This window comes from Saccharomyces kudriavzevii (assembly GCF_947243775.1).
Source record: "Saccharomyces kudriavzevii IFO 1802 strain IFO1802 genome assembly, chromosome: 16".
Classification (NCBI taxonomy): Eukaryota; Fungi; Ascomycota; class Saccharomycetes; order Saccharomycetales; family Saccharomycetaceae; genus Saccharomyces; species Saccharomyces kudriavzevii.
This window is the reverse complement of record NC_079287.1, coordinates 523,074-548,697: the sequence shown is the minus strand read 5'-3', so window position 1 is coordinate 548,697 and position 25,624 is coordinate 523,074. Positions and strand designations below refer to the sequence as shown.

The following is a 25,624-nucleotide window of genomic DNA, read 5'->3' as shown; positions in this document are numbered from 1 at the left end:
ATTGAAGAATAGTGTCAACGAATAACCACAAAAATAGGTACTCTGCTTTCCCTATCTCCACGGTCCCCAGTAATTCCATAGCTGCGGTTCATTAAAGTTGCAGCCATGGAAGTCAACAACATTTGAGATATATGTGTATCTTGTACGCCTAAATTAGAGATCGCAGGTCACTCTTGAAAAAAACATTTCTTCAATGCGTAAAAGCTTCCCGGGAGAAATTTGACTCGGCTGATTTCGTTTTGCTAGTTGCTATCCTGCATGCGCAGGCATGCTTACACATCTATATGCCTGTCACCTGTGTGTTATTTAATTACGATGACTCCGTCCGTTCCTTATGACATTTCCGCCCATTTACGGAATCTCGAACGAGAATTGTGCTACAACTAAGACCTGAAATCATATATAGAATCACCAACGGAACCAACCGGTGAATCGTTTCTACTGTTAAAGAGATTGCAGTTAAACTATCAATAATTATGTTCAAATCACTAGTTACTGTCTTGCCAAAAATCGTCAAGAAACAATTTTTTCAAAGAAATTGCGCCTCCACTTTAGCTTTCATTGAAAGTTCAAAGGATGGTTCTGTTTCAAGGTCATCATTAAGTTTGTTGGCTGCAGCACAAAAGCTATCTAATCCTATTACCGCGGTGATCACAGGTAGCCAAGCTGAGAAAACTGCCCAAGCGTTGAAATCTTCTTACGCCTGCAACAACTTAGAGAAAGTTGTCATATTCGAGGATCCAAAATTAGATACTTGTCTGCCTGAAGAACTAACCCCGTTGTTCGTGAAATTGTTAAAGAACAACGACTATTCGCATTTTGTTGTCTCAAATTCTTCTGTTGGGAAAAGTGTTTTACCTCGCGTAGGTGCGCTCTTGGATGTACAGCCTGTTTGTGAAGTTACTGTAATCAAAGACCCTAAGACATTTGTTCGGCCAATTTATGCCGGGAATATTATTTCAACAATAGAATGCCCAGCAGAAAAAAAGCTATTGAGTATTAGAGCATCAGCTTTCACTCCAATTATGGAAGGCAGTATGGAATCCGTCGCCATTGAGAAAGGAACTGATATACCGCCTTCTGATTTGGATGTCATCTGGGTTAAAACTCTCCTTACTAAAAGTGAAAGGCCTGAGCTCACTTCTGCGGAGAACGTGGTAACTGGTGGAAGGGCACTCAAAGATAAAAAGACATTTGAAGAATTACTCTCTCCATTAGCGGACGTTTTGCATGCTGCAATGGGTGCCACAAGAGCTTCCGTTGATAACGGTTTATGTGATAATTCTCTACAAATTGGCCAGACTGGTAAGGTGGTTGCACCAAATTTGTATATAGCTGTTGGTGTTTCCGGTGCAGTTCAGCATTTAGCGGGAATGAAGGATTCGAAAGTTATCGTTGCCATTAACAACGATCCTGACGCCCCTATTTTCAATGTTGCTGACTACGGGTTACAAGGAGATCTTTATAAGATTGTTCCTGAACTAACCGAAAAACTTCGTAGATAAAAATAAATAGATTCTTGACTTCCAAATATATTCATCTCTTCATGCAATGAAGAAGCACGTTTTACCTGTTTTTTTCAGTTTTTCTTACCTGTCAGAAAGCACCCTTTCGGTATGAGCGACGGACTAAATATTAAAAGAATATGCCAGAGAGAATGATTTGGAGAGAGTAAATCTTGAATGTAGAATGACGGAAGGTAAAATAAGGAAATATCGAACCACAAACCTTTCCAGTGGTTTCGAGAGATTCAATAAAAGCATCGCGAGATGACCTCGAATACTTCGTTATTGGGACATAGAAGGACGTCATACTCCTCTACCATTCCGCCAAGACTCAAAAGATCGGTTGACCAGCATGAAGTTTTTCCTGACAATTTTGACTATGATAAGGATTCATCCAAATACCAAAGTAGGACTCATGTTGGAACATCAAATTCAGCTTCCGAGGTTTTTCCAGTCAACGTTTCAAGGTTCGAATCTTTCAATAGCATGAGCAATAATGATAGCGTTTATGATAACAATACAATATTTGAAACTGTACCTTATTACTTGCCGTGCTTTTCATGGCTTCCTGAATACACTTTCAATAAACTGTGGGGAGACATCATTGCAGGTATCTCCCTGGCATCATTTCAGATACCGCTGGCGCTATCGTACACAACTTCAATTGCACATGTTCCACCCTTATGTGGTCTATATTCCCTGGCTATTAGTCCATTCGTGTATGGAATCTTGGGTTCCGTCCCTCAGATGATCGTTGGTCCGGAAAGCGCAATCTCCTTGGTTGTAGGACAAGCAGTTGAATCTATAACCCTACATAAAGACAATGTTTCACTAATTGATATTTCAGTAGTTATTACATTCGTTAGCGGCGCAATTTTGCTTTTCTCTGGCATCTCTAGATTTGGCTTCTTAGGCAACGTTCTCAGTAAGGCACTTCTACGAGGTTTCATAAGTTCAGTAGGGCTGGTTATGATTATAAACGCCTTGATTTCTGAACTAAAGCTGGATAAATTTTTGCTCAGTTTGCCTCAACATTATCATACTCCTTTTGAAAAAGTACTCTTCCTTATTGATTATGCCCCAGCACAATACCACAAACCGACAGCTATTTTCAGTGGATGTTGCTTGATTGTTCTATTCTCCATGCGGCTATTAAAGAAGAAATTGGTAAAACATCACAAAAGTGCAATATTTTTCCCAGATATACTATTGGTGGTAATCGTCGCCATTTTCATTTCAATGAAATTTAGTCTAAAGCACAGATATGGTATAACTATCATCGGCGACTTCAGTATGGATAATTTTGACAAGTTGAAAAACCCGTTTACTCATTCTAGACGTAAGTTGATACCAGACCTGTTTAGTGCATCCTTGATTGTGGCAATGTTGGGGTTCTTCGAATCCACTACGGCGTCGAAATCTTTGGGAACTACTTACAACCTTACCGTTTCCTCGAACAGAGAACTGGTGGCGTTAGGGTTTATGAATATTGTCATATCATTATTTGGTGCTCTTCCCTCATTCGGCGGATATGGAAGATCCAAGATAAACGCCCTATCAGGAGCGCAGAGCGTAATGTCAGGCGTTTTTGTAGGTATTATTACTTTAATAACAATGAATTTACTTCTTCAATTCGTTCATTATATTCCCAATTGCGTATTATCTGTCATTACAACTGTAATAGGGATAAGTTTATTGGAGGAAGTACCCGGTGATATTAAGTTCCATTTGCGCTGTGGTGGCTATAGTGAACTCTTCGTTTTCGCTGTTACCTTCGGTGTCACAATTCTATGCTCAATTGAAGCAGGAATATGCATCGGATGCGTGTATTCAATCTTAAATATAATAAAGCATTCAGCAAAGTCAAGAATTCAAATTTTGGCAAGAGTGGCGGGAACGTCGAATTTTACAAATCTTGACGATTATTTAAGGACTATGAAGAAGAATCCTCTTGGTGGTGAGAATAGACTAGAAGAGGTCGAAGGATGTATGATTGTTAGGATTCCGGAACCTTTGACTTTTACCAATAGCGAAGATTTGAAACAGAGACTGGACAGGATAGAGAGATTTGGTTCATCTAAGATACACCCAGGGAGAAAATCGTTTCGGTCCAAGGATTCCATAAAGTATGTCATTTTTGACCTAGGCGGAATGACTTCGATAGATTCTTCAGCTGCCCAGGTGCTGGATGAAATCATCACTAGTTACAAAAGGCGTAACGTTTTCATTTATGTCGCAAATGTATCTATAAATGATAAGATAAGGACGCGGTTGTTGAAGGCAGGCGTTATTCCCAATTTGGAAAGGGCGCCGTTAATTACCAATGAAGGTAGCACTAGCAATACTTTCGATGGTATACAAGAGCCGTACTCCCCTTACTTCGATAGTATCGATGCAGCTCTTTATGAGGTTGAAAAGATGAAGAATAATGGAAATAGTATCCTAAACAATGATTCGGAAAGTTTTATGTCTAATACTTTATTCAATTCGAGTTTAGTGTAAAACTCAAGATCACAACGAAAGAACTGTGTGTATGTATACACGTGTGACTTCAAAATATTAACAGAAATTATTTGTTTTCCACTCTACCGCCTTTTCGTGTTTATTTATCATACAATATAGTATTATTTATTTATCCATTAATTCCGTTATTTAAACAAGCAAATTAATACCTATGCGTTTATAGCGCATAGGTATTAATTTATTGATATAATGCAATCAAAGGTAAAAGTAACAACCGTCTGAAATGTCCAGATTGTATACTAAAGAGTACTTTGGATATGTTATACCGATGTTGCTGGAAGAAGTAGGTTCATGATTATTCACATAAATAACCATAGTTACTGCCTGGGGCATTTGACTGACAGATGTCACATAACTAGTCTTTGTTTCAGGATGAAGAATGTCGAAATAACTTTTTATTGACGGGTGCACTCAGAGTCAAAGATCCATTAATTGAACATCAACTTAGAATTTATATATGAATGATATGAGTCGTTACATTGAACATATTAAATATGTCCGCGTGTTTTATGTACCCCTCTTATGTAAATAAGAATGTTTTCTGCTTTTATTCTTGATTAATACTGCTAATTATCAACACATAGATGTTTGCCTCACGCTTGTTTTGATGTCAGTCAAAAGTTGAGGTTTCGAAGTAATCTAATGTTGAAATAATACATCTTGAGAGATGAATCACTTTGTCAACATTCAGCGGATTTAGCTCAGTTGGGAGAGCGCCAGACTGAAGAAGATACTTCGGTCAAGTAATCTGGAGGTCCTGTGTTCGATCCACAGAATTCGCATTTATTTTTTGCAGTTTCTAACATAATGCACCTACCTGATGTAGCATGGAAAAAAACGTGCCTGTAGTGAAAACGTGGAGGAAAAGAAAATGAGTATGTCGGCTGATTCAGAAACACGTGTAATTGATTCAATAAGGTGCTGGCATAATCTCATGGGTTACCAAAGCAGCGACTTCCCATCAAACATTCAAATAATTCAATTCTGAATATTCTCATAAGATAAAAATTAAAAAGTAAAGCATTATGTGTTACGTTATAAGGTAGAGCTAGAATGTCACTTCTGAGCAAACAAGTTCATGTAGGAGTCAATGGGCATGTTCACGAAGTTTTTTTCTGAACTGACGTTCATTATAACTTCAACTTTTTCAGGAGAATCGATGAAATGTTCACGCAAATGTCTTTGAAATTTATTGAGCAACAGTGGGATCCCTTCCTCTCTTCTAAATTTGTGGCCCACAGGATACTCTACAAATATTTCATCTAACTCTGTCCCGTCGTTTAATTCTATGAGCAAAGCATTGCCTATAGATCTTTTGGCAGGATCATGATAATCTTGAGAAAGTTGAATATCTTCAACACAATGCATTTTAGATCTCAAGTTGTCAATCTCCGGATTACTTGCGATCTCATCCAGATAATCATTGGCTGTGAGATTACCGGTAATTAGCGGGATCGCAGTCATATATTGAATGCAATGGTCCCTGTCGGCGTAATTATATAGCGGGCCGGATTTGTCTATAATCCTCATTGCCGCCTCTTGAGTTCTAATTCGGATGGATTTAATATCTTTGAAAGTTTTGTTTTGTTCCCTGAGAATGCTGTGTGCTTTTATAGCAGCTTCGACTGCAGTTTGTGCATGAAATTCGGCAGGAAATGATATCTTAAACAGGACATTTTCCATGACGTACGAACCATATGCTGATCTTTGATGAAACGTAAACGGTTTACCTTTAAATAACACATCGTAAAATCCCCAGGTTTTAGCTGTCAGAACCGAAGGTATGGTGCCAACATTGGCGTTTTTAACCAAATAAGCCAGGTTCACAGCCCTCGAAACTGCATCACCGGCCGCCCACGACTTCCTGGACCCCGTATTCGGTGCATGCCGATAGGTTCGCAGGGATTGACCGTCTACAAATGCTTGCGACAGCGCTTCAATGGTTTGATCCTGATTCAGGCCCAACATTTTTGAAACAACAGCAGTTGTCGCCACTTTCACCAGTACCACATGATCTAGACCTACTTTATTGAAAGAATTCTCTAGTGCTATTATACCTTGAATTTCATGAGCTTTAACCATTGCCTCCAATACATCTTTAACGAGAAATTCTTTCCCGTATTTTTTATGACTAGCTTTGTTTAATCTGGTCAAGTAGTCCGCAACAGCTAGAATTCCCCCAAGGTTATCAGATGGATGTCCCCATTCAGCGGCTAACCAGCAGTCATTGTAATCTAACCAACGTATCAACGTACCTATGGCGAAAGCTCCCCTCACTGGATCCATCACATACGAAGTCCCTAATATTTTAGTTCCATTAGGAACCACCATTTCTGGGACGATTGGCGTAATGATGTTTCGAGCCTGCTCAAATTTCAAAGCCGCCAAGCCACAACCTAGTGTGTCAAGGAAACAAATTTTGGCAGTATCTAAAGCCAAAGATGAATTTATTGGGGTTTCATGAACATACTTCGCGATGTCCCTCAAGACCTTATCTGGCTGCGGTCTTTCATTGATCTTTGAAGCGGCTGTACTCAGGGAAGAACGTTTCGTTTTGGGCAGGTATACTTTAATCCTATTATTTTTTAGATTCTTGGCTAGAAACATTTTGTTTTCTTATGATTACTCACAAACAGCAACAGTAGTAGTATTAACTGATCCGTGTTATAAGCTAGAGCATTATGACAGATTTATATATCTTGCGATCTCTGCCGAATGTTGCTTCAACCTAGTACCTTAACGTTTAGTGGGAGAAAGAGGAATGACTTTGGATGTTTAAATTGTGGAGAACAAGGTCATTGCTACGGAAGTGCCAGGTACTCCGAAATCCGACATCGGGGAAGTAATTATTGATAAGCGCCGAAAGAATCAGGGACATTGGGGTCGAAAATTCAAAGGCACGAAGAGGAAGATAAAAACAACCTCCATAACGCTAGAGGTAATAGAACCCCATGTTCATTCACGTTCACACATTATTTTTTTTAGTTTTTTCACACGGTCGCCTCAAAGTGGACTTTATCTAATCGGTTGATTGTTAAATATTTGTTCCTTCCATTCATTCAATAAACTATGCGAGCTGTAATTACATTATTGTATGTAATTTTAGTTATAATATTTTTCTTGTGCTAGCAAAGAGGTATATGAAATATATATACACATATGTGAATATGAATAGCTTTATATCACCTTAGTTATCGTTATTTGTGAGTGCTTTCAAGCCTTCAAAGTTCAAACTCTTTGGCCTTTCGATTGGTAAACCTAAAATGCGATCCCAAACAAGTTGCGTCAGAGGTCCTATGGCTCTTGAACACCCAAAAATGACGGTAAAGAATAATAGCTCTCTGATTCCATAATGATAAAATAAAATTCCCGAGGCTGAATCAACGTTTGGAAATGGATTTTTACTTTTTCCATGTTCTAACAAAACTTTAGGTGCAATTTCTGATAACTTTTGCATTAATAAAACATTCTCGTCATCTTTAAATTCAGTAGGTCTCTTTTGTGCAAATTCAAGCATCGCTGTGAACCGAGGATCAGGCTTGCGTAAAACTGCGTGCCCATATCCGGGAATCACACGGTTTGAATTCAAAACCTTCCAGAGATAGTTTTTGATTTCTTCCTCTTGTTCGGTACTGGAAATATTCGAGTTCATCTCTATGAGAAATCTAACCACTTCTTGTGCAGCCAGCCCATGTAGAGGTCCAGCCAACCCCATTATCCCAGACGAGTAGCTGAGATACGGGTCGCTCAAGGCACTTCCAACCAAGTGTGTAGTGTGCGCAGAAACATTGCCGCCCTCATGATCAACATGTATACCGGTATATAACCTCATTAAATTGATGAAGTCTAGGGATTGCTGGGAATTAAGGTTGCAGGTGTTAGAAGAGCTCCTTCCATTGGTCATCCCGAGCAAAGAACATATGTTTGTGCACCAATCAACATGCTCACTATATTCTCCCAATGGATGTCCTTCATTTGTAATATTTGAATAAATCCTACCCGTTAGCAGTGGTAGAGAGGCTATCAGGTTTAAGGAATCCTCAAGTGTGTCCTTCCAAAAATCATTCTTCCCTATCAGCCCCTTTTGGTAGTTTTTAGCAAAAATAGATCCTTTGTTCATTGATGCTAATCCAATTGCAAGCTGAGTCATAGGATGCATATCTTTAGGTAAACTTAGCAAAACTTTCTCTGTATAATGGGGTAATTTTCTTCCGCGAATTGCTAGTTCTCTCCTTAGAGAACCAGTCTGCTCGAATGTTGGCACACTACCTGTCATTAGTAACCATAGCATTGATTCTGGAAGAAAATTATCGCCATCGATACCAGTGTTAGGTAATCTCTTTTGGCACTGTTCGATTGTTAAATCTTGAAATCTTATACCATGTTCTGGGTCTAATGATGTCCCTTGCCAAAACATTGATTGATTTCCTCTCATTCCTCCTAGAACCGACGAAATAGTAATTGGCCCGACTACTGTACCCCCATATGTGGACTTTAATTCTTTTACGGTATCCCTCTTTTGAGGTATCACATTTTCTAAAGCTTCCTTTAAAGTCAATGACGAAGATTTTATTACTGCTGTTGAGTTGAAAAATCTTATGCTTGGATATGTTCTCGATGTTAGTGTCTGGAGCATATTTAAGTTACTTACACTAATTATTTATATGAATACTTTCCTGGCCGGGAATGATTAACATATTCACAAGAAATTTGAGTGTGGCTGTTTCTTTTCCTTAAATATGAAGGTGCAATGACAGTACCGGTAACTCATTATTCGAAAGTCATCCATTTGAAAGTGGAGTAGGTCATCAAAAATAGTCCTTAGCCGCTTTGCCGATTTCGCTTTAGAAGCGCTGACAGAAGGGTATGCACTAAATTGTATCGCTTCTCCAATCTTTTTATTTTAAATGGGCTGCAAAGGAAAAAAGCTCCGATGCGTCTGTGCTACAATTCTTTTATTTTAACCAGTTTTCGCTTTTCGGAATTCTAAGCCAACAAATATTTTATCGGGTATTTTTAAATGTTTTTGTAAAATAATTAAAAGAATAGATAAAATTATAATTATTTCAAAACCAATCAGGTGACATTTCCAGAAAATATCTATATATATTGATGGTTACCTCATTACATATTAGATTATTTTTTCTACAAAGATTAGATGTTGATAAATGATCAAGCTTCGGAGATGTTCAATGAGTCTAAAATGCGCGAATAGTCATCTCTCACCAAAAGAAATGAGTTCTGTAAAGCTTGTTTAGCTTCTTCTGGATCAATTCCACTGAGAGCATCATAATTTTTGATAAATAGACGTTTCTTCACTTCCAATTCAAATGACGGAGAATGATTAAGAAGAAGAAGCATTTCTAATAGACGTTTGAATTGTCTTTCTTCCAGTTTAAAAGATTTTCGGCTTGATTCCAAAAACTCATCAGGAAGTTCCGAGTGCTTTCTTAAAGTAGCGTCAAACCCCATTTTTCGTAGCCTTTGAAGGTCGTTCCTATCACGAAGATCATCGAATGCTTCGTTTGGATCCTCTACTGTAATTTCGGTGATACTTTCGTCTTTCAACCAAAATTGTACTATGGCGTCATAAAAACAGGATCCGTGCCCTTTATTTTGATAAGGTGGAAAGACAAGAAATTGAGATATTTTAGCCCTAAACTTTTTGTCAGTATTTTCATCAAAGGGTTTTGCACCTAGGTAGTGCCAATACTTATAGGTAGTTACAAAACCAATTAACTGTTTTGTTTTCTTGTTGAGTAACCAGAAAATATCCCAATTTGAGTCGTCCTCATCTATATAATTGGCAGCTTCAATGAAAAGTAATGAAAAGATTTGTACGCGATGGTGCATCATTCTAGCATAATTGTCAATCAAATTTGCTTTATATACAACAAACTCTTCCCCACCTAACGAATATTCAGATATCGTTTTAAAACCATCAGGCAGACTATGATTTTTTTGCTCTTCCATAAAACTATCTACCCATTTAGCCTCATCTTTTACAATAACGTCATTCTTCGGTAGAAAAGAAAGCAATTTCTCTTCCACATTTATAACATCGTTATCCTCTAACTTTGCTGAATATTTAACATTGACGTATGGTTTGAAAGCTATTGAATCAAATGCTAGATGGATAACAAGATCCTTGTAACCATAGATCTTTTCTGATTCGCCGTAGATTGGATACGTGAATAATGGTGGAAACTGGATAGCATTTTCACCAACTATGGAAATTTTCAAAGCTTCATTCGCAGTTGAAGTCCACGTCTCAGGCTTGAAATCACGGGCAGACATATTTTTGTTCCTGGTCCTATAGCTTGAGAACAGCGCAAGCGTTGACTCAAGGAAAAAAGCAACTCTGATAGACTACAATTCTTCAAGATTTAACGCATAGCATTTCATAAACTCATGATCGTCTAGTGACGCTATTATCACTTTTAACGTTTGAAGGATTTGCAATCGGTAAATTGCCGATCTTGGATACATTGACAAGCCCTCTAAGCAAACGTACCAGGTTTGAGCCTTTACCACAGCATGAAAAGATGCTTGGCGTAAAAGCCTATTTTGGAATTGCCTGACATGAAACAGTTTGGACTAGCAGCATTTGACGATTTGAAAGATGGAAAATTTACTGATGTAAACAAAACTATACTAGAAAAGCAATCTATCGAATTAAGGGATCAATTGAACGTCTTTCAAGAACGACTGGTAGAATTCGCCAAGAAGCATAATAGTGAACTTCAAGCTTCGCCAGAATTTCGCTCAAAGTTCATGCACATGTGCTCCTCTATTGGAATTGATCCCTTATCTTTGTTTGATCGGGATAAACATTTATTTACAGTGAATGATTTTTACTATGAAGTATGCCTTAAGGTTATAGAAATATGTCGACAAACTAAAGACATGAATGGAGGTGTCATTTCGTTTGAAGAGTTGGAAAAAGTTCATTTTCGAAAGCTGAATGTAGGAATTGAAGATTTGGAAAAGTCTATTGACATGCTAAAGAGCCTAGAATGTTTTGAGATATTTCAAATTCGTGGGAAAAATTTTTTGCGGAGTGTTCCAAATGAACTGACATCTGATCAAACCAAGATCTTGGAGATATGCTCCATTTTAGGTTACTCAAGTATTTCTCTGTTAAGAGCAAATTTGGAATGGGAAGCTGTAAGAAGTAAATCTGCCCTAGATGAGATGGTTGCAAATGGTTTACTGTGGATAGATTATCAAGGGGGTGCAGAAGCGTTGTATTGGGATCCTTCTTGGATTACCAAGCAATTATGAGGTCGGTATTTCTCGGTATTACATACTACCTAATTATGCTTTTTTTATAGCTGTCTATTTTCATTAAGCCAAGGTACGAGGTTTGTGATGAAAATTTACATTTTGCCCGTATTCGGAACCATTCCAAATGTGAAAATAGTTTTTTTGACAAAGAGGAAGAGGTAAAGTCATCCATCTTCTTATATTTTATATGTTGCGGATGAATTATCGATGCCATTGTACAGAAATAAATTATCAATAGGAATAAAGTGATGAGTAATAAGTTTGATCGCCTCTTGGGCTACCACCCCTCCAAAAAAGGCCATAATTGAATAATTACCGTCAATCTCTAAGCCAATGAACTCATTTTCACACTCCACAGAAGTATATTGTTTCTGAAATTGCCTCATCACTAATGCGCTCAAGAGAGTATTTGAAGTGCTAAAAATGCCTAGAAGGTCACTTTCCGACGGTAATATTCCCCTAACTTCCCCGTAATGGGAACAAAAAGTATTCAGGACACCCTTCGAAACTTTTTTCCCACTAGAAACCAGACTTTTTTTCACGCATGACCTATCAAACTCAGCTTTCACTTCGTATATACTTTTGAGTTCAGTATAATTTACGGTCGTAGACTCCATATCTGGAAGAGCACCCGCTAAAGGTTGAAAGGTAGACTCTTCACTCTCTTGGGCCATGCGTTTTAAGGCCAATACTAGTGTGACGATTTCATAGTTGCAGATATCATGCCAATCATGCTCATCGTCTGATATTTCCAAATTTCGGAGCAAATCGTCTAGTTCTTGATAACAATCATCTCGAGAGCAAGCTAAATATGCATATCGCCTAGCTTCTGCATAATTAGATTCGCAGGCAGCACCCTCCCCTAGAGAAAGGCAAATTTGGCTCAAGGTATCCTTCACTTGACCGGATGTTAACTTCCCACTATTACCGTCCTTTTTGAGTTTTGCGATACATTTTATAAGTAGAACGATGTAAGGAATACCGGAAAATTCTACAACATCCATTCTAGTAAGGTCAAATGTCTTTACATATTCCACGAGTTCAGGCCAGGGATTTTGTAGCCGTAGATCGTATTTCTTACTATCCGGATGCGCTCGTAAAACAAAGTGTGCCTCTGAAAGGACCAGGTTTACGTACCCATAAAGCCCAGAGACAGAAGTGTTCAGTACAGGGGGAAATTTCGTCCCAATACCGCGTTTAATTTCATTCAAATCGAGTAATGTATTTTGCTTACCAATACAGATCAAGATTATCACCGAAAAACGTGACCAATCGTACTGAAGTTGCTCTAGGATCTCTCCGAGGTCCTTTTCCTCATATACCAGCAACTTGGAAGTCAATGGCTCAAGATCTTTTTTGAGCTCTGCTAAAAATAAAGGGCCCGATGGAACTGCACTATTTTCTTTAAGCCAAGTAAAAGATGATACTCCAGCAAGCACCAGATTCTTAGAGACTTCTTGCAGTAAAGGTGTAACAGGTCCTATCAGGCACACACAGGATCGATTTAACCTATCTTGGCCCAATGGCCCCCAAAGTCTCAGCTGTCTATCATACCTTTCCATATCTTCATCCACCGCTACCTCAACAGCTGGATTCAAAAAACTAAAGATAAAATCTTCTCTTGGCGTTGATCGTTTTGGCTGCATTTCTATTGCGTTGCTAAGCTAGGGAAGCTCTTCCCTTCCGGTCCCCGCTCGTCGTAGCCGAACGAAAAAGGGATTGCGAAAGGCGTTAGAGGGGATAAAAAGGGGCCCTTTGAAAAAACCAGACCGAAAAAGCGGGAAGATGCAACGGCTAAGTTGCAATATATAAACAGGTGGAAGAGAAAAGAAAAAAAAATTGCATCTTAATCACCTCCCTCAATTCTATTTCAGGACCTAAAATCTTGCTATTTGGATACGAAAAAGTTAAACATCTTTTATTTCACAATACTAAATGCACAGAACCTACTCTTTAAGAAATCAAAGAGCTCCAACGGCTGCTGAGCTGCAAGCTCCTCCCCCCCCACCATCATCCACGAAATCCAAATTCTTCGGGAAGGCCTCTATTGCGTCTAGTTTTAGGAAGAATGCGGCTGGTAACTTTGGACCGGAGTTAGCAAGGAAGTTGTCGCAATTAGTTAAGACCGAAAAAGGTGTTTTGAGGGCTATGGAAGTTGTCGCCAGTGAACGTCGTGAGGCCGCTAGACAGTTGTCTTTATGGGGTGCTGACAATGATGACGATGTTTCCGATGTTACAGACAAGTTGGGTGTCCTAATATACGAATTGGGCGAGTTGCAAGACCAATTCATTGATAAATATGACCAATACAGGGTGACTCTAAAGTCCATTAGAAACATTGAAGCCTCTGTTCAACCTTCAAGGGACCGCAAGGAAAAGATCACGGATGAGATTGCTCATTTGAAGTATAAGGACCCTCAATCAACAAAAATCCCAGTTTTAGAACAAGAGCTAGTTCGTGCCGAGGCCGAATCTTTAGTTGCTGAAGCCCAATTGTCTAATATCACGCGTGAAAAGTTGAAGGCTGCTTATAGTTATATGTTTGATTCTTTAAGAGAGCTTTCCGAAAAATTCGCTTTGATAGCTGGATACGGGAAGGCTCTCCTAGAATTACTAGACGATTCTCCGGTCACTCCAGGCGAAGCTAGACCAGCCTATGACGGTTATGAAGCTTCTCGCCAAATCATTATGGATGCCGAATCTGCTTTGGAATCTTGGACCCTAGATATGGCTGCAATCAAGCCAACTCTCTCATTCCGTCAAACCGTCGATGACGTCTATGAAGAGGAAGATGGTGAAGAAGAGGAAGAAGGGGAGGAAGGTGAAATTCAAGATGCCGATGCTCCCAATCAAGTAGTTGAAGAAGAAGAAGTTGAATGGACTACAGAAGCCCCTGCAGAAGGCGAAACCCATGGAGCTGATCATTAAGATAATCGGAACGGTCATACTCCATGTTTTGAAAGCGTCTAAATTCTCTCTAATAATTAATATATTTGAACCTTTATATTTGTATTTGTTTTCCACCTTCTTCCTTCATGTCTGCTAATTAATTCCATATGGAGTTTGGTTCAAATATCTTCCTATTCGCCAGCCAATATTCCAGTATTGTAATCTCTTTAAATTCTCACCCTTTCTTTAAAATTAATTGAATAAGTTTTGTAAGACTCGATAATTAACCTTTTTTTCTTTTCTATATGATAGTCAAAATAATTTAAATTTTCTAGAACCTAATGAGAATAATGATTGTGGTCTATAAAATATATGTACAGTAATGAATGCTACAGTTATGAAAATCCTTTTCTTCTCCTTCCCCTTGAATCTACTTGGTTATTGTTCTTTCCAGTAGTTCTTTCTTGAAAGCTACATCACCATCTTCGATGTATGCCATTTTCTTTTCAAATGCAGCCTTGGTAGCTATTGCTTTAATCCTACGCCGGTATTCCGTTTTTTTTTGAGAAAGCGCTGAAGGTAGGCCCACAGACTTTTGATGACACTGTTTTGTACTCATAGGACGTAAAGTTATGGGAATACAACCTAAAAATCGAAATATCTTTTTTTGTGCAGAATCGCTTTCTTTCCAAACTTTCCAGGAAAACCCATTCGTAGAAGCAACTAGAGTGTCCAGCAATTTGCTTGCCTTTTCAAGTGACTTCTCCGAAGCTACAGTGGTGCTGCTGAACTTAAGCATTGACTCCGCCTTAACACTCCAATAAGTTTTACGCAATCCAAATCCTTCAGCAGCCTTTAAGTTTTTGATATACTGAAGAACCGTCCCAAAGTTTTTGGTGTTACCATTTCTCACCAAAGCTTTGAACAACATTTCAAATGTTTGAGAGTCTGGTTTGATTGTATAAATCTTACGGCAGGTATTATAGCAAAGGAATGCCAAGTCACTCCTTCCCTTCTCAGCAAAAATGCGCATAAAATGGTTCATTGCCTCCGAGTCCAATTTAAAATTACTTCCCAAGTGTTGGAAACCATAATTGAGTAGCTTAGAAGCAGCTTTAAGCTGTTCCTCCTTCAATAATCTTTCTATACATAAATAGAAAATCTTCCGGGAGATTGCCAATGAATTCATTGCTAGGACTTTCAAACAGTCCTCGGCTTTATAATCGCCATTTTTTAGTACAGTGTATACGAAGTCTACGTTAAAATTTCCCAAACGCTCACCCATCTGTACAATAAACAATTGTTTCGAAACCTCATCGTGAAGAAAATTATAGCATGTCGTCCAAGTTATGATATCTGCAGAGACTCCATGTTTACGCATATTCCTAAGATAAAAAAAAATCTCTTCATCAGGATGTTTAGTTTTCCTAATATGTGAATTTTTGATAATGTTCCGCAATAGAAGATTGAAGGTGACTGTGTTCGGTTTAGCTCCTTCGGCTTTCATTTGTGCAAATATTTCTCTACAAGACGCAAAATCGAAGTGTTCACTAAAAAAGTATATTGCGTCATTATAAACCTGCGCAGAACGCAATGGAAAGGTGATCTTATTGCTTGGGTGAAGTAGATGCCGCAGTATCTTACGTACAATACCATTTAATTTTGAGGACGAACGAAAATTAAACTCTGTATGAGTTAATATTCCAACATAACTTTCGAACATTTGAGGATTCTTTGAAAAGTCAGGGAGAGGAGGGACTTCCTGATTACTGAACTTGAGAAATTTACGAGTAAAACGTTCAGGCCGTGGGTTCTCTTCATCTGATGTACAATCTATCAGTAATGTCAACAATTCTCTCGTAAATTCTTGGGATTTTGCCATAAGAAGCTTCTGAAACTTGTTCGAAGACTTCATTTGTTTAGAGATCATGTACATTTGTTTTGCGCGTTCTTCATCGTAGTCATTCTTGATATTTTTTCTGGAAAGTGTTAAAGTTGACAAATTTGAAAGGTATTCCTTGACTTGTTCCTTTTCATAATTCACACCGTGCTGCAAAAATTTCTCTGCCCTTCCATGTAGTGGTGTCAGTTTCGGACCTGTAATTTCCCTTTCGCTCACTTTCTTGACATCTGCAATTGGCGCATCCTCTTTGAACAAATCTGGAAAGATTACCTTCTGATATAGTATTGGAACTTCCTTCCCACTCTTCGATAGTGCATGTGTTAAACACCTTAAAGTATTCATACGTGTGTTTAATCACTAATACTATCAAAGAGGACTAGAAGGTGGCAGGATAGACTTATTTCACGGCAGCTGTTTCTTACCTTTTCGACGTCCCACCTTTAAACCTTAGCGCGAAAATAGCAAGTTTCGCCCAGAATTGGAAACACTACTCCCTTCCAGATGAAGCAATGAAGCAGGAAATATGAAGTAAAAATATTCATAATAATTGAAGCGGCCGTACAATAAACCCTCTATCCTTGTTCAAATTTACGTAATTCCTCTCCTGAAGGAAGTCTATCTGCTACGAAACCGGAATAATTACCGAATTGCTACTTACTTATAATTTACGTAGTTCATATAATATAATATAATTAGTGGCAATTATTCTTCTGCTTCGATGGAATCGTCCTTGAAGCTTTCACCGCCGTATAACGACAATAACGCGGGCAGAAATAGGAGGGCGTGCATTGCTGCAACAATAACTAGAGTAAACCACATCCTGAAATAGAATACGTCAAATATTTTCGATTGGGCAAAGGCCAGAACACAAACTCCAACGAATTTGGTCAAAGTTATACCTTTGATGACAGACTCACCTACAGTATTTAATGAGTAAAGAACTCTCGAGTTTGCGTCTTTTTTAGTGTTACTTGAGACAACCGTAAACGATCTAACAATATGAACACAGAACTCCACAGCTAGACCGACACATATTATTAAATTGACCAAACTTACAGCGTTGAGTGAAATTCCCAACAGTACCATCAGAGCGCCGATATCTACAATAATCATAGTGACAACCAGGGCCAATAAGAATGAGCTCCGTATATTCTGTAAGAAAACAGAAGAAACGAAAAAAATCAGGACGATAGCGCTACCGATCAGCTTCAGTGTCAGTGACCGCAAAGTCTGGTATTGGACAAAAAAGATGTAGAATGGCGAATATGCAAACATATCCAATTCCGGGAAAGAGGCCGATATCCTAACTCCATCACCGTAGGCCTTAATGAAATCCTTCTGAGACCTCAAGGGATGATGCGCTGTTCTGAAAACCGAGGCAGAAACACCTGTTTCGTTATACACCAATGAAGTTGAGTAAGGTGCACGCCCACCGAGAGGGCAGGGGTCACTTGGCGCATTGATCCATATATTCAAGTATTCCATAAAATCGTCACCCTCAGGAAAGCCTGACATATCGTAATTCCAAGATCCTTCTTGAAAACAAGTTTCGCAACGTTTACTAGAAAAAGAGGGAGGGCAAACTTCATTAGTTCCCCTCTTTAACCTACAACACTGGCTCAGCTGAGGACTCAAAAACATTAAATAGTCATCCAGCCAATTGGCCAATGGCTCCGTTAATGTTGATCTATGTCTTTCTTGTTCCAAAACATTGGCTAAAGAGTTTCTTTCACAGGTAGTAAATTTACCACATAGTTTCTGCTGATTCTGCCTTTTAGTAAGATCCAGATTCTTCACGACCATATACACAGGTGGTCCTACGTTTAGGAAGCGATAAACATCCTTGAAATAGTCAACCAGGTAAGAATCTTGTGGGACGGCCAATGTCTGGTCTAATCCAAATTCAATTCCTGGCAGAAAGACCAGAGATACTAAAAACCAGGTCGAAAACACACTAATGATCAACTTCTTGTGCATTAGAATCTTGAGATAAAATTTATTCAAGAATGATTCCTTAGTATCTTCAGTTTCTGTAATCAGTTTATACTTGACTCTCTTTTCGTAGAGAGACAGTATTGACACATAAGCCGTCAATTGCAAAACCCCGTTGAAAATAACGGAAACAGTGGAGTATACCGCAAAATTATGAACTGCTGGCATTGTCACAAAGGCAGCTATCAAAAAGCAACCAGTTTGACATAGCAATGACATCAAGATAGAAGGAGACATTCTCCCAATGGCGCTAATTATTCTTTGATCAATTGAATATTCTGGCTTTTCCTCGCAGTTTCTGTCATACTCATGTGTAATCAAAAATATATTATCTATACCAATTGCTAAGATTAGAAACGGTATAACTTCTGCTATAATCAATGTCGATTTTATGCCGAAAAGAGTCAAAAAGCCAGCTGCACAGATAATAGACGCCAAAACTATGAGTAAACCTGATAATCCGAGTAGCAACCTGGTTTCCCCACTCTTTCTTCTCAAAGCCCATGTAGCGTACAAAAACATCATGAGGTATGACACGGCAACAGTTAGAATGTCATTATTATTGTTCAACTCTTTTTCCAAAGAAATCTCTGTATTGAAACTGATTCTCAGACCTTCGGGAATTTTTAGATCTAACAGATACTTTTCTAAATTCTCCTCCCAGAGATTAGCTGATTGGGTGTGGTTGGTCAAAAGAAGCGTTACCACGAAGGCGTGGGCATTGAGTATATCGTCGTCACTAAAAAGAAGGTTAGTTTTTAGAGGTTGTTGGAAAGTAGGTAGACAATTTACTGGGAATTTTCCACAAGCCTGTAATTTCCTTTCCCAACTATTCTTATCTGGCAAAACCCCTTGGAAGTATTGCGTAAAGGACTCTATAACGCAGGTAGAATCTTCTGTTGGTCTGAAGCAGAGATCTTGGTATCCGATATTTTCTGAGGATTGCAGTTCTCCTGTGATAAATTTTTCAACATCAAACCACCATTCAAGTGTCTCATACGACAACACGGGCCCCGTTTCATTCACAACAAATATTTGCTCTGTCCTGTAAAATGGTCCAAAGTTATTATCGAAATATTCCTTTTCTTTGAATTTTTCGGAATTTTTGCTCACCCACAGGTTAATTGGATCTGTTTCAAGGGTACCATACTGAAAGATGATAAAGCCAAATGCCAAGATACTAAAAGCAGTGGCCGTCAATATTTTATAAGGATTTTGAACGGAAAATTGTGCTACTTTCTTAAATAGATTAGCCACTTTATCATTAATGGAGTTACTTTCGTTATTAAAATTCTCAAACACATTCGTATCAGAATTATCCAAGGATGCAGACTCCGGCAAAATATCGTCATCCACAATCAGTGCTCCATTTTCCTTACTTTTACAGAGGTACCACGTAGCTGCAAAAAGTGCACAGATCGTGTAAAAGATTACAACAGAAAAGGAAAAGCATGGGAGAGAGCCAACTTTGCAAGCACCGTCCTTTAAGGGAGCTAGGTCTGGACAAGATTCTTGACAGTCAGTACATGCACATTTATATTGAGCGTCATCACAGGCATAAACCTCCTCATTGAATTCTTGCCATTCTTTTTTACCCTCCGGTAAATCATACTTATAATTAATCTGAAAGGGAGATCCGCCAAGCATCGGCTTGGCGTCTCCCAAAAACTTCAAGAACTGGCTGTAGTTTTTTGCACCACCTCCGATTAAGTCCATCGCATAACCATTGGTAGCAGAAAATTTGATGTTCTTGCAAGAGTCGTAAAATTCAGTTGCCCAAGATGAACTCATAAAAACATCCAATTCTGCAACAATATCTTTATCATCTTTTGACCTTTCTACCTTGGTAATATTAATAAACGTTCCTTGGTCAGGGGCGCAAGTGAAGTGACAGAATAGATTGTTGAAATTCTTGAGACACGCTGGGCATGAAGAAATCAAAGGTTGAGCTCTTTGCAAATTATCTCTCAATGCCAACACCTGATCTTCAGTACAGCAAGCATTACGGATATCTTTCCACTCTTCACCACAAACTTCAACTAAAAGTTTACTAGTTTCATCTGAAAGAACAGGCGGTTCAAAACCAATTTTAGCAGGGCAAGGTAGTTCGCTTCCAAATATCGACTTCTTCCCGCAATTTCCGTACATTGCACAGGTGCCAGTCGCCTGAACGAGTTGGATGAGCTGTGCAACTAGTGCTATAGTCCATAGTATGTTCATAGTCCTTCCACTTCGTTATTGTTTCTTTAAAAGAAGAAATTATCTTTCTTCTAAATGGCAACGCAATTGTAACAATTGCAGTTTCTCTCGTTTGACACTTCCGCTATATAAACCTTGAGGAGGGGGAGGAAAGGGGGTCACCCGAGAAGTTCACACACTCGTCGAGCAGATATTGCGAATTATCTGTAAAATTGTAGGTAATATGGTAGCATCATTCACAGTTGTGGTACAATTGCTAAGGAGAGGTGCTCTTGATGTGAATGACAAGAAAGAGACTATCTTGGTTTATAGGAGGAACCAGTTATAATAAGTCGCCGAGGCGCCCTCAAATATAAATGCGGATCGTTTATTCCAAGGACCTACCCACTGTTGAAAGTTTTACTGCACTCTGCATGCTGAATTAATGAGTAGAAGAGGCTTTGTGCATATATGGTGCGAAAGCACTTCAGGGACTATAAATTTATATATAATGAAATTTGCAGCCTTACATCAGCTGTGGCTGCTTCAGCGCAGCAAGCAAGTAGCTCAATAGAAGTTCAATGAAAATGGACCCCGTCAAGATTAACCTGACTTCTCATTGTTTCTTGAAAGTTCTTTGCAAGCTTATAATCAGGCCTCCAAATTACATGTTTGCCTCCACATTTCGTACCATAAGGTCTCTGTTGTTTATGACGCGCAACGCACTTCTTGCAATAATGAACTCACTCAAACAAAAGATAAGGCAGAAGCTGCATTACCAAAAGAACGGCACAATCGGCCTTGTAAGTGTGAGAGAAGTCAGTTAAAGCCACGATGAAAGTTTTAAGGGATTTGCTGGTAGATAGGAAAGAGTTCGAGGACTGGAAGAACAACTTGGCATGGGCCCGGGATGGCACTCTATATTTAACAACATTTCCAGATATTAGTATTGGTCAACCAAAGTATACTACAGATGTTAATGGTAACAGTAAGAATCTGTTCCATGTCAAAGAATGCCCCTTAGGACTCGAAAATAAACTGGATTTTGAGCAGGCGCAACATAATGGTTTGCTGAATTCACAGCCGGTTTCCTATCCTAGAGTTTGTAAACCATCACCAGTAGACGATTGGATGGCTGTATTAACCAATAATGGCAATGTTTCCGTGTTCAAGGGTAATGAAAATCTGGTTAATCTTGATTCAAACGGAGATTTGGGCCACAGAACCTACCATTGTTTTGAATGGAATCCTAATAAATCTTCAATTGTAGTCGGCAACGAAGATGGTGAACTTCAATTTTTTGGTATTCACAAAAATTTAGAGAAAAGTCCAGAATTTTTCCTTGAAAGCAGCATCCGGTTGAGTGACGTTGGCTCAAAAGATTGGGTCACTCATATTACATGGTACGATGATATTCTCATAGCGGCGCTTTCAAATAATTCTGTATTTTCCATTACATTTTCTAGTTCATCTCATGAACCTATATTAAAATTAGTACAGAATTCATCAAGAAGAAAGATTACTGACTTACAAATAGTGGACAATAAAGTAATTGTAACTTGTCCTGGATATATGCATAAGATAGATTTGAAAGACAATTCAATTTCGAGTTTGAAAACAGGCTCTCCGGAAAAATTCTATATAATCCCATTAAGGCATGAGCAAGAGAGCAAGGTACTACTAATTTCCAATAAGATTAGTTATAATGTCCTGTTAGCAGAAGAGCTCCATGTGACGGCAGATAACATTATTGGGCCTTACCTGGAAAAGAAATTCAATAATTGGAGTACAATCTGGAACGAATTCAACAATTATGAGACGTCCATTGTTATACATGGCGTGTGTCTATCTCCAGATGGCTATGCAATAGCGATAGTATATAATATGGAGCGGGTGGCGTTCAAATACAAAATAGCTTCAGAACAGTCATTTTACGTAATGTTCGCCCCATTGTATCAATCTTGGAAAATTTCTGAGCATGCTGATGGATTAGCGTGGTATCAGATGTACCACATCTACAACAAATCACCACCTGAACTGCCAGAGAACTTCGGTACAAATAAAAAATTGCTAAATGGAAATTATCCTCTCAATCTAGATTTCATATCATACCTCAATGCATTGGTAAAAAGTGGAGAGATGAGAACCATAATGTTCTTGAATATGACGAGTAATAGCCCGTCAATTTCATCATTTCAGGAAGCGTTATATGAATATGCTATGAATAAAAAATCCGAACTGACCAATGATTTCGATCTAGCCTGCGTATTGTCTATAGCAAAGATACTGAACAGAGAAGCACCAACTGCTGAGGGCAAGTTAAGAATGAAAAGCAGTCTTCTTGAGGAAACGTTCAATTTAGAAAGCTTCACCGCTGACCGTGAAGTTGTAACGTCCACAGCTAATAACACTTGGAGAAGGTGTAGTATAACTCTGCTTCCAATAATTACCACGCAAGTAAGGGTATGTCCCGTGAGTAGACAACGAGTATTGGATATAAAACGAGACGACTTAAATGATTATGGTTGGTTTACGAGAGGTCTACTAGAAACATTCAATGAAAAAAGCATATACAGTGGAACGACGTTGGAAGTCATTTGAAAGGCAAAGAAAAATTAAAATCCCAATGAAAATGGAGTATATGCCGGTTCCAAAAGTAACCAGAACTGAAAGTTTTATTTTGTTCTAATATAAAGTAACTACACCCAGCACATGCTCAAACAAATTATCTCCTAGTGAGCATTTCTGCTGTGTGCTGCGAAAAATAACCTCGTTGAAGAAATAATTTGGTTAATTGTTTGTTCAGAATTGATTGAGTCTTTCACCCAACGCGACAATTTTTCCCGGAAGTTGGGTCTGTTATATCGCACATCGAGCAGATAAATATTTGCATAGTCATTTGCATGCCGTATAGCTCGTCCAATGCTCTGGTTAACTGCTTTCATACAAATATTCTCCATAAACTCCCTTGTCGCCTGCGAAGCTTCTTCCTTTGTCCCGCCTGACTTCATTATTTTATTTGTCAAATGCTTTCTTTTAATTATCAGTTCTCCACTAAATATATTCGGAAATGGCAGACCGACCATCACCACTGCTCTGCACAAATTATCTTGAAAATTTATTCCCTCTGACAGTTTTCCCCCAACAATAGCAAATAAGATAGACCCTTTGCCCTCTGCCACTGATTCTGAATATCCGGCTAAGATATCCTCACCGTCCTTTGATTCATAGAATATCTTTCTGACCTTATTTAAATGAGTTAAGTTTTCATTTTGTTTCCAGCACTCGATGATATGTGCCAAATACTGATAACTTGGAAAAAAAGCTACTATACCTCCCTTTTGAGGAACTGCTTCGCTCAATTCAACGAAAAACTGGAATAAACGATCATTTATAAGGGAAGGAGACATCCTCTTTTCAAATGTAAATTCAAATTCGGACTGATTTGTAGCATAAGTTTTCAAATTTTCCTTCGGTATGACATGGTTACAGGAAAAAGTTGTAATGCTTTCGGAAGAAACTTTTGGAAACAAGTTTGTCAAAAACTCGCTAACTGGTTCCATTGTCCCCCCTGCCAACAGTACACATTTTGCTTGATTTAGGATTGAGTCAAAAGGTTCACTTGGTTCCAGAAGCATGTACTTTATTGAACAGCCTTTTTCAAAAAAGAATTGCCCCTCTGAGGTCAAGTTTGTTAAACAGGATAAGAATTTAGAAACTTTAAAAAGCAGCGGTTGTGAGGATACCGGTTTTCTATGTGCTCCGTTTGTCTGTTTTTCATTTCTTACCGATTCTATGTCTTCTAAAGCCTGAGTATACGCATCAATTTTGTAAGCAATTTTAGAGACTTTTATGTATCTCAATATTTTATGAATGTTTAATGTGTCTATGTTGCTTCCTTCAAACATATCATTTGGGTCTATCTCTAGTCCTATTTTCTTAAAATTTTTGGTTATAAACTGAATCAGCGTCGTTAAAAGTGAATTCAATTTTAATAAGTTTACCCTATTACCAGGATTAAGTCTAGATTTGAATTTGTTAAAATACGTTAAAATCCCCTTATGACAATTCCTCAAATCTTCTAAGGAAACCTCGGAGGAGTATATAGAATTTATTGTTTCTATTAAATTGTGAGCTTCATCAATGATTACTATAGCATCTTGAAGGTCTATCTGGAGGCTCGAACGTGTAGACTCAGAAAGTAAATATTGATATGGCAAAGTCACAACCTCCGCAATAGGGAGGGCTTCTCTAGATGCATAATACGGACATATTCCCAAAGATTTCCCTAAGGGAACTAAGTCTTCAATATCTTGAATTTCTGAGAATATCGTATCTCTAAGGGCCAATGTGTCAGGAGCGTGACGCCATTCATTTGTATTCTGATAGAACGAACAGCCTTCTTTACTGTGTCTAGCATCCGTACACGCGTCATTAATAGCCTCGAGCGTCTTCCATTTCGTTACTTTGGGATTGATACATAGTTGTTTTTTTGAAGCCAGTGGTAGGTATTTTACTTTTTCATCGGGGACCTTATTTCTAAATGATGATGGAAATGTGGGCAACCTTATTTGCGAAGTAAATTGACTTAATTGAGAATAAGTTCTAGAGGCAAAATATATCTTCACTGGGTTTTGATTTAAAACTGCAAAACAATTACTGTTGCTCGAATCCATTGAAATCTTTCCATCAATTCTGTTCAACAGAGTTTTTATTTCTGAGCTCAGCTCGCTTAATCTGTGATGTTTGTCAAGTAGTCGTGCTCCTCTTAAGCCCACGATGGTTTCATATGTTTCAGAATCGGATTCATAAGGCTGTGGGATAAAATCTTGTTCTTCAAGTGATATATCAATGTGCTGATTACGCCTGCGCCTTTTTCTTAATGATTCCACTGCACCGTATCTTCCGTCTTCTTTATTTAGATCATGAATTGTTTTCGACGACTTACGACCAGTAATGTTAAGTTCGTTTAAATGCTTTTCATACTCATTCAACGAAACTAACTTTTCTTGTAGAAGTGACTCTCGATAGGTGTCATTAACCCAGTCTGGTTCATCCTCGCTCTCGCTCTCACCCCCGTTCTCATTGTTCTCAGAATTAGCTTCCCTTCGGGTGAAAATATCTGCTTTATTCATTCTTAGCCAAGTCATAGTGGCGCAAATCAAAGACAGCGTCTTGCCTGTTCCTGTGGGACTTTCCAGAATCGCTATTTTCTTCCCTTCGGATAGTACCCTGTATACAGTTTCCATTAATTGTATTTGAATGTCGTAGGGTTCATAGGGATGGTAGAAAGTCTCCGAGTATTCCTTTTGACCCATAAGTTTAGAGAGAATGTTATGATGATGAA

At 38.5% G+C, this 25,624-nt stretch overlaps 12 protein-coding genes and 1 non-coding gene across 13 annotated transcripts; 6 read left to right on the top strand and 7 right to left on the bottom strand.

The window, feature by feature from the left end:
- Positions 1–476: 476 nt before the first annotated feature.
- Positions 477–1,505, top strand: AIM45 (Aim45p; the record flags this gene model as incomplete). The annotated part of the gene is made up of 1 exon (XM_056231858.1): positions 477–1,505. The coding sequence occupies one exon, from the start codon at positions 477–479 to the stop codon at positions 1,503–1,505; it is 1,029 nt and encodes a 342-aa protein (XP_056085635.1).
- A 264-nt stretch (positions 1,506–1,769) lies between these two features.
- Positions 1,770–4,007, top strand: SKDI16G2690 (uncharacterized protein; the record flags this gene model as incomplete). Its single annotated transcript, XM_056231857.1, has 1 exon — positions 1,770–4,007. The coding sequence occupies one exon, from the start codon at positions 1,770–1,772 to the stop codon at positions 4,005–4,007; it is 2,238 nt and encodes a 745-aa protein (XP_056085634.1).
- Positions 4,008–4,718: 711 nt separating this feature from the next.
- Positions 4,719–4,810, top strand: Skdi_16.trna5F. The gene is given in 2 exon segments: positions 4,719–4,755; positions 4,775–4,810. It is a non-coding gene; the product is annotated as a tRNA-Phe (tRNA).
- A 274-nt stretch (positions 4,811–5,084) lies between these two features.
- Positions 5,085–6,635, bottom strand: PDH1 (putative 2-methylcitrate dehydratase; the record flags this gene model as incomplete). Its single annotated transcript, XM_056231856.1, has 1 exon — positions 5,085–6,635. One exon carries the CDS (start codon positions 6,633–6,635, stop codon positions 5,085–5,087), a length of 1,551 nt encoding a protein of 516 aa, XP_056085633.1.
- A 580-nt stretch (positions 6,636–7,215) lies between these two features.
- Positions 7,216–8,664, bottom strand: CIT3 (citrate (Si)-synthase CIT3; the record flags this gene model as incomplete). The annotated part of the gene is made up of 1 exon (XM_056231855.1): positions 7,216–8,664. The coding sequence occupies one exon, from the start codon at positions 8,662–8,664 to the stop codon at positions 7,216–7,218; it is 1,449 nt and encodes a 482-aa protein (XP_056085632.1).
- A 536-nt stretch (positions 8,665–9,200) lies between these two features.
- Positions 9,201–10,325, bottom strand: HAT1 (histone acetyltransferase catalytic subunit HAT1; the record flags this gene model as incomplete). The annotated part of the gene is made up of 1 exon (XM_056231854.1): positions 9,201–10,325. One exon carries the CDS (start codon positions 10,323–10,325, stop codon positions 9,201–9,203), a length of 1,125 nt encoding a protein of 374 aa, XP_056085631.1.
- Positions 10,326–10,610: 285 nt separating this feature from the next.
- On the top strand, positions 10,611–11,312 carry SNF8 (ESCRT-II subunit protein SNF8; the record flags this gene model as incomplete). Its single annotated transcript, XM_056231853.1, has 1 exon — positions 10,611–11,312. The coding sequence occupies one exon, from the start codon at positions 10,611–10,613 to the stop codon at positions 11,310–11,312; it is 702 nt and encodes a 233-aa protein (XP_056085630.1).
- A 179-nt stretch (positions 11,313–11,491) lies between these two features.
- Positions 11,492–12,877, bottom strand: ULA1 (Ula1p; the record flags this gene model as incomplete). Its single annotated transcript, XM_056231852.1, has 1 exon — positions 11,492–12,877. The coding sequence occupies one exon, from the start codon at positions 12,875–12,877 to the stop codon at positions 11,492–11,494; it is 1,386 nt and encodes a 461-aa protein (XP_056085629.1).
- Positions 12,878–13,250: 373 nt separating this feature from the next.
- Positions 13,251–14,243, top strand: LSP1 (lipid-binding protein LSP1; the record flags this gene model as incomplete). The annotated part of the gene is made up of 1 exon (XM_056231851.1): positions 13,251–14,243. The coding sequence occupies one exon, from the start codon at positions 13,251–13,253 to the stop codon at positions 14,241–14,243; it is 993 nt and encodes a 330-aa protein (XP_056085628.1).
- Positions 14,244–14,634: 391 nt separating this feature from the next.
- On the bottom strand, positions 14,635–16,449 carry AEP3 (Aep3p; the record flags this gene model as incomplete). Its single annotated transcript, XM_056231850.1, has 1 exon — positions 14,635–16,449. The coding sequence occupies one exon, from the start codon at positions 16,447–16,449 to the stop codon at positions 14,635–14,637; it is 1,815 nt and encodes a 604-aa protein (XP_056085627.1).
- A 360-nt stretch (positions 16,450–16,809) lies between these two features.
- Positions 16,810–20,319, bottom strand: NCR1 (sphingolipid transporter; the record flags this gene model as incomplete). The annotated part of the gene is made up of 1 exon (XM_056231849.1): positions 16,810–20,319. One exon carries the CDS (start codon positions 20,317–20,319, stop codon positions 16,810–16,812), a length of 3,510 nt encoding a protein of 1,169 aa, XP_056085626.1.
- A 792-nt stretch (positions 20,320–21,111) lies between these two features.
- On the top strand, positions 21,112–22,878 carry TFC8 (transcription factor TFIIIC subunit TFC8; the record flags this gene model as incomplete). Its single annotated transcript, XM_056231847.1, has 1 exon — positions 21,112–22,878. One exon carries the CDS (start codon positions 21,112–21,114, stop codon positions 22,876–22,878), a length of 1,767 nt encoding a protein of 588 aa, XP_056085625.1.
- A 131-nt stretch (positions 22,879–23,009) lies between these two features.
- On the bottom strand, positions 23,010–25,595 carry CHL1 (DNA helicase; the record flags this gene model as incomplete). The annotated part of the gene is made up of 1 exon (XM_056231846.1): positions 23,010–25,595. The coding sequence occupies one exon, from the start codon at positions 25,593–25,595 to the stop codon at positions 23,010–23,012; it is 2,586 nt and encodes an 861-aa protein (XP_056085624.1).
- Between the last annotated feature and the right edge of the window lie 29 nt (positions 25,596–25,624).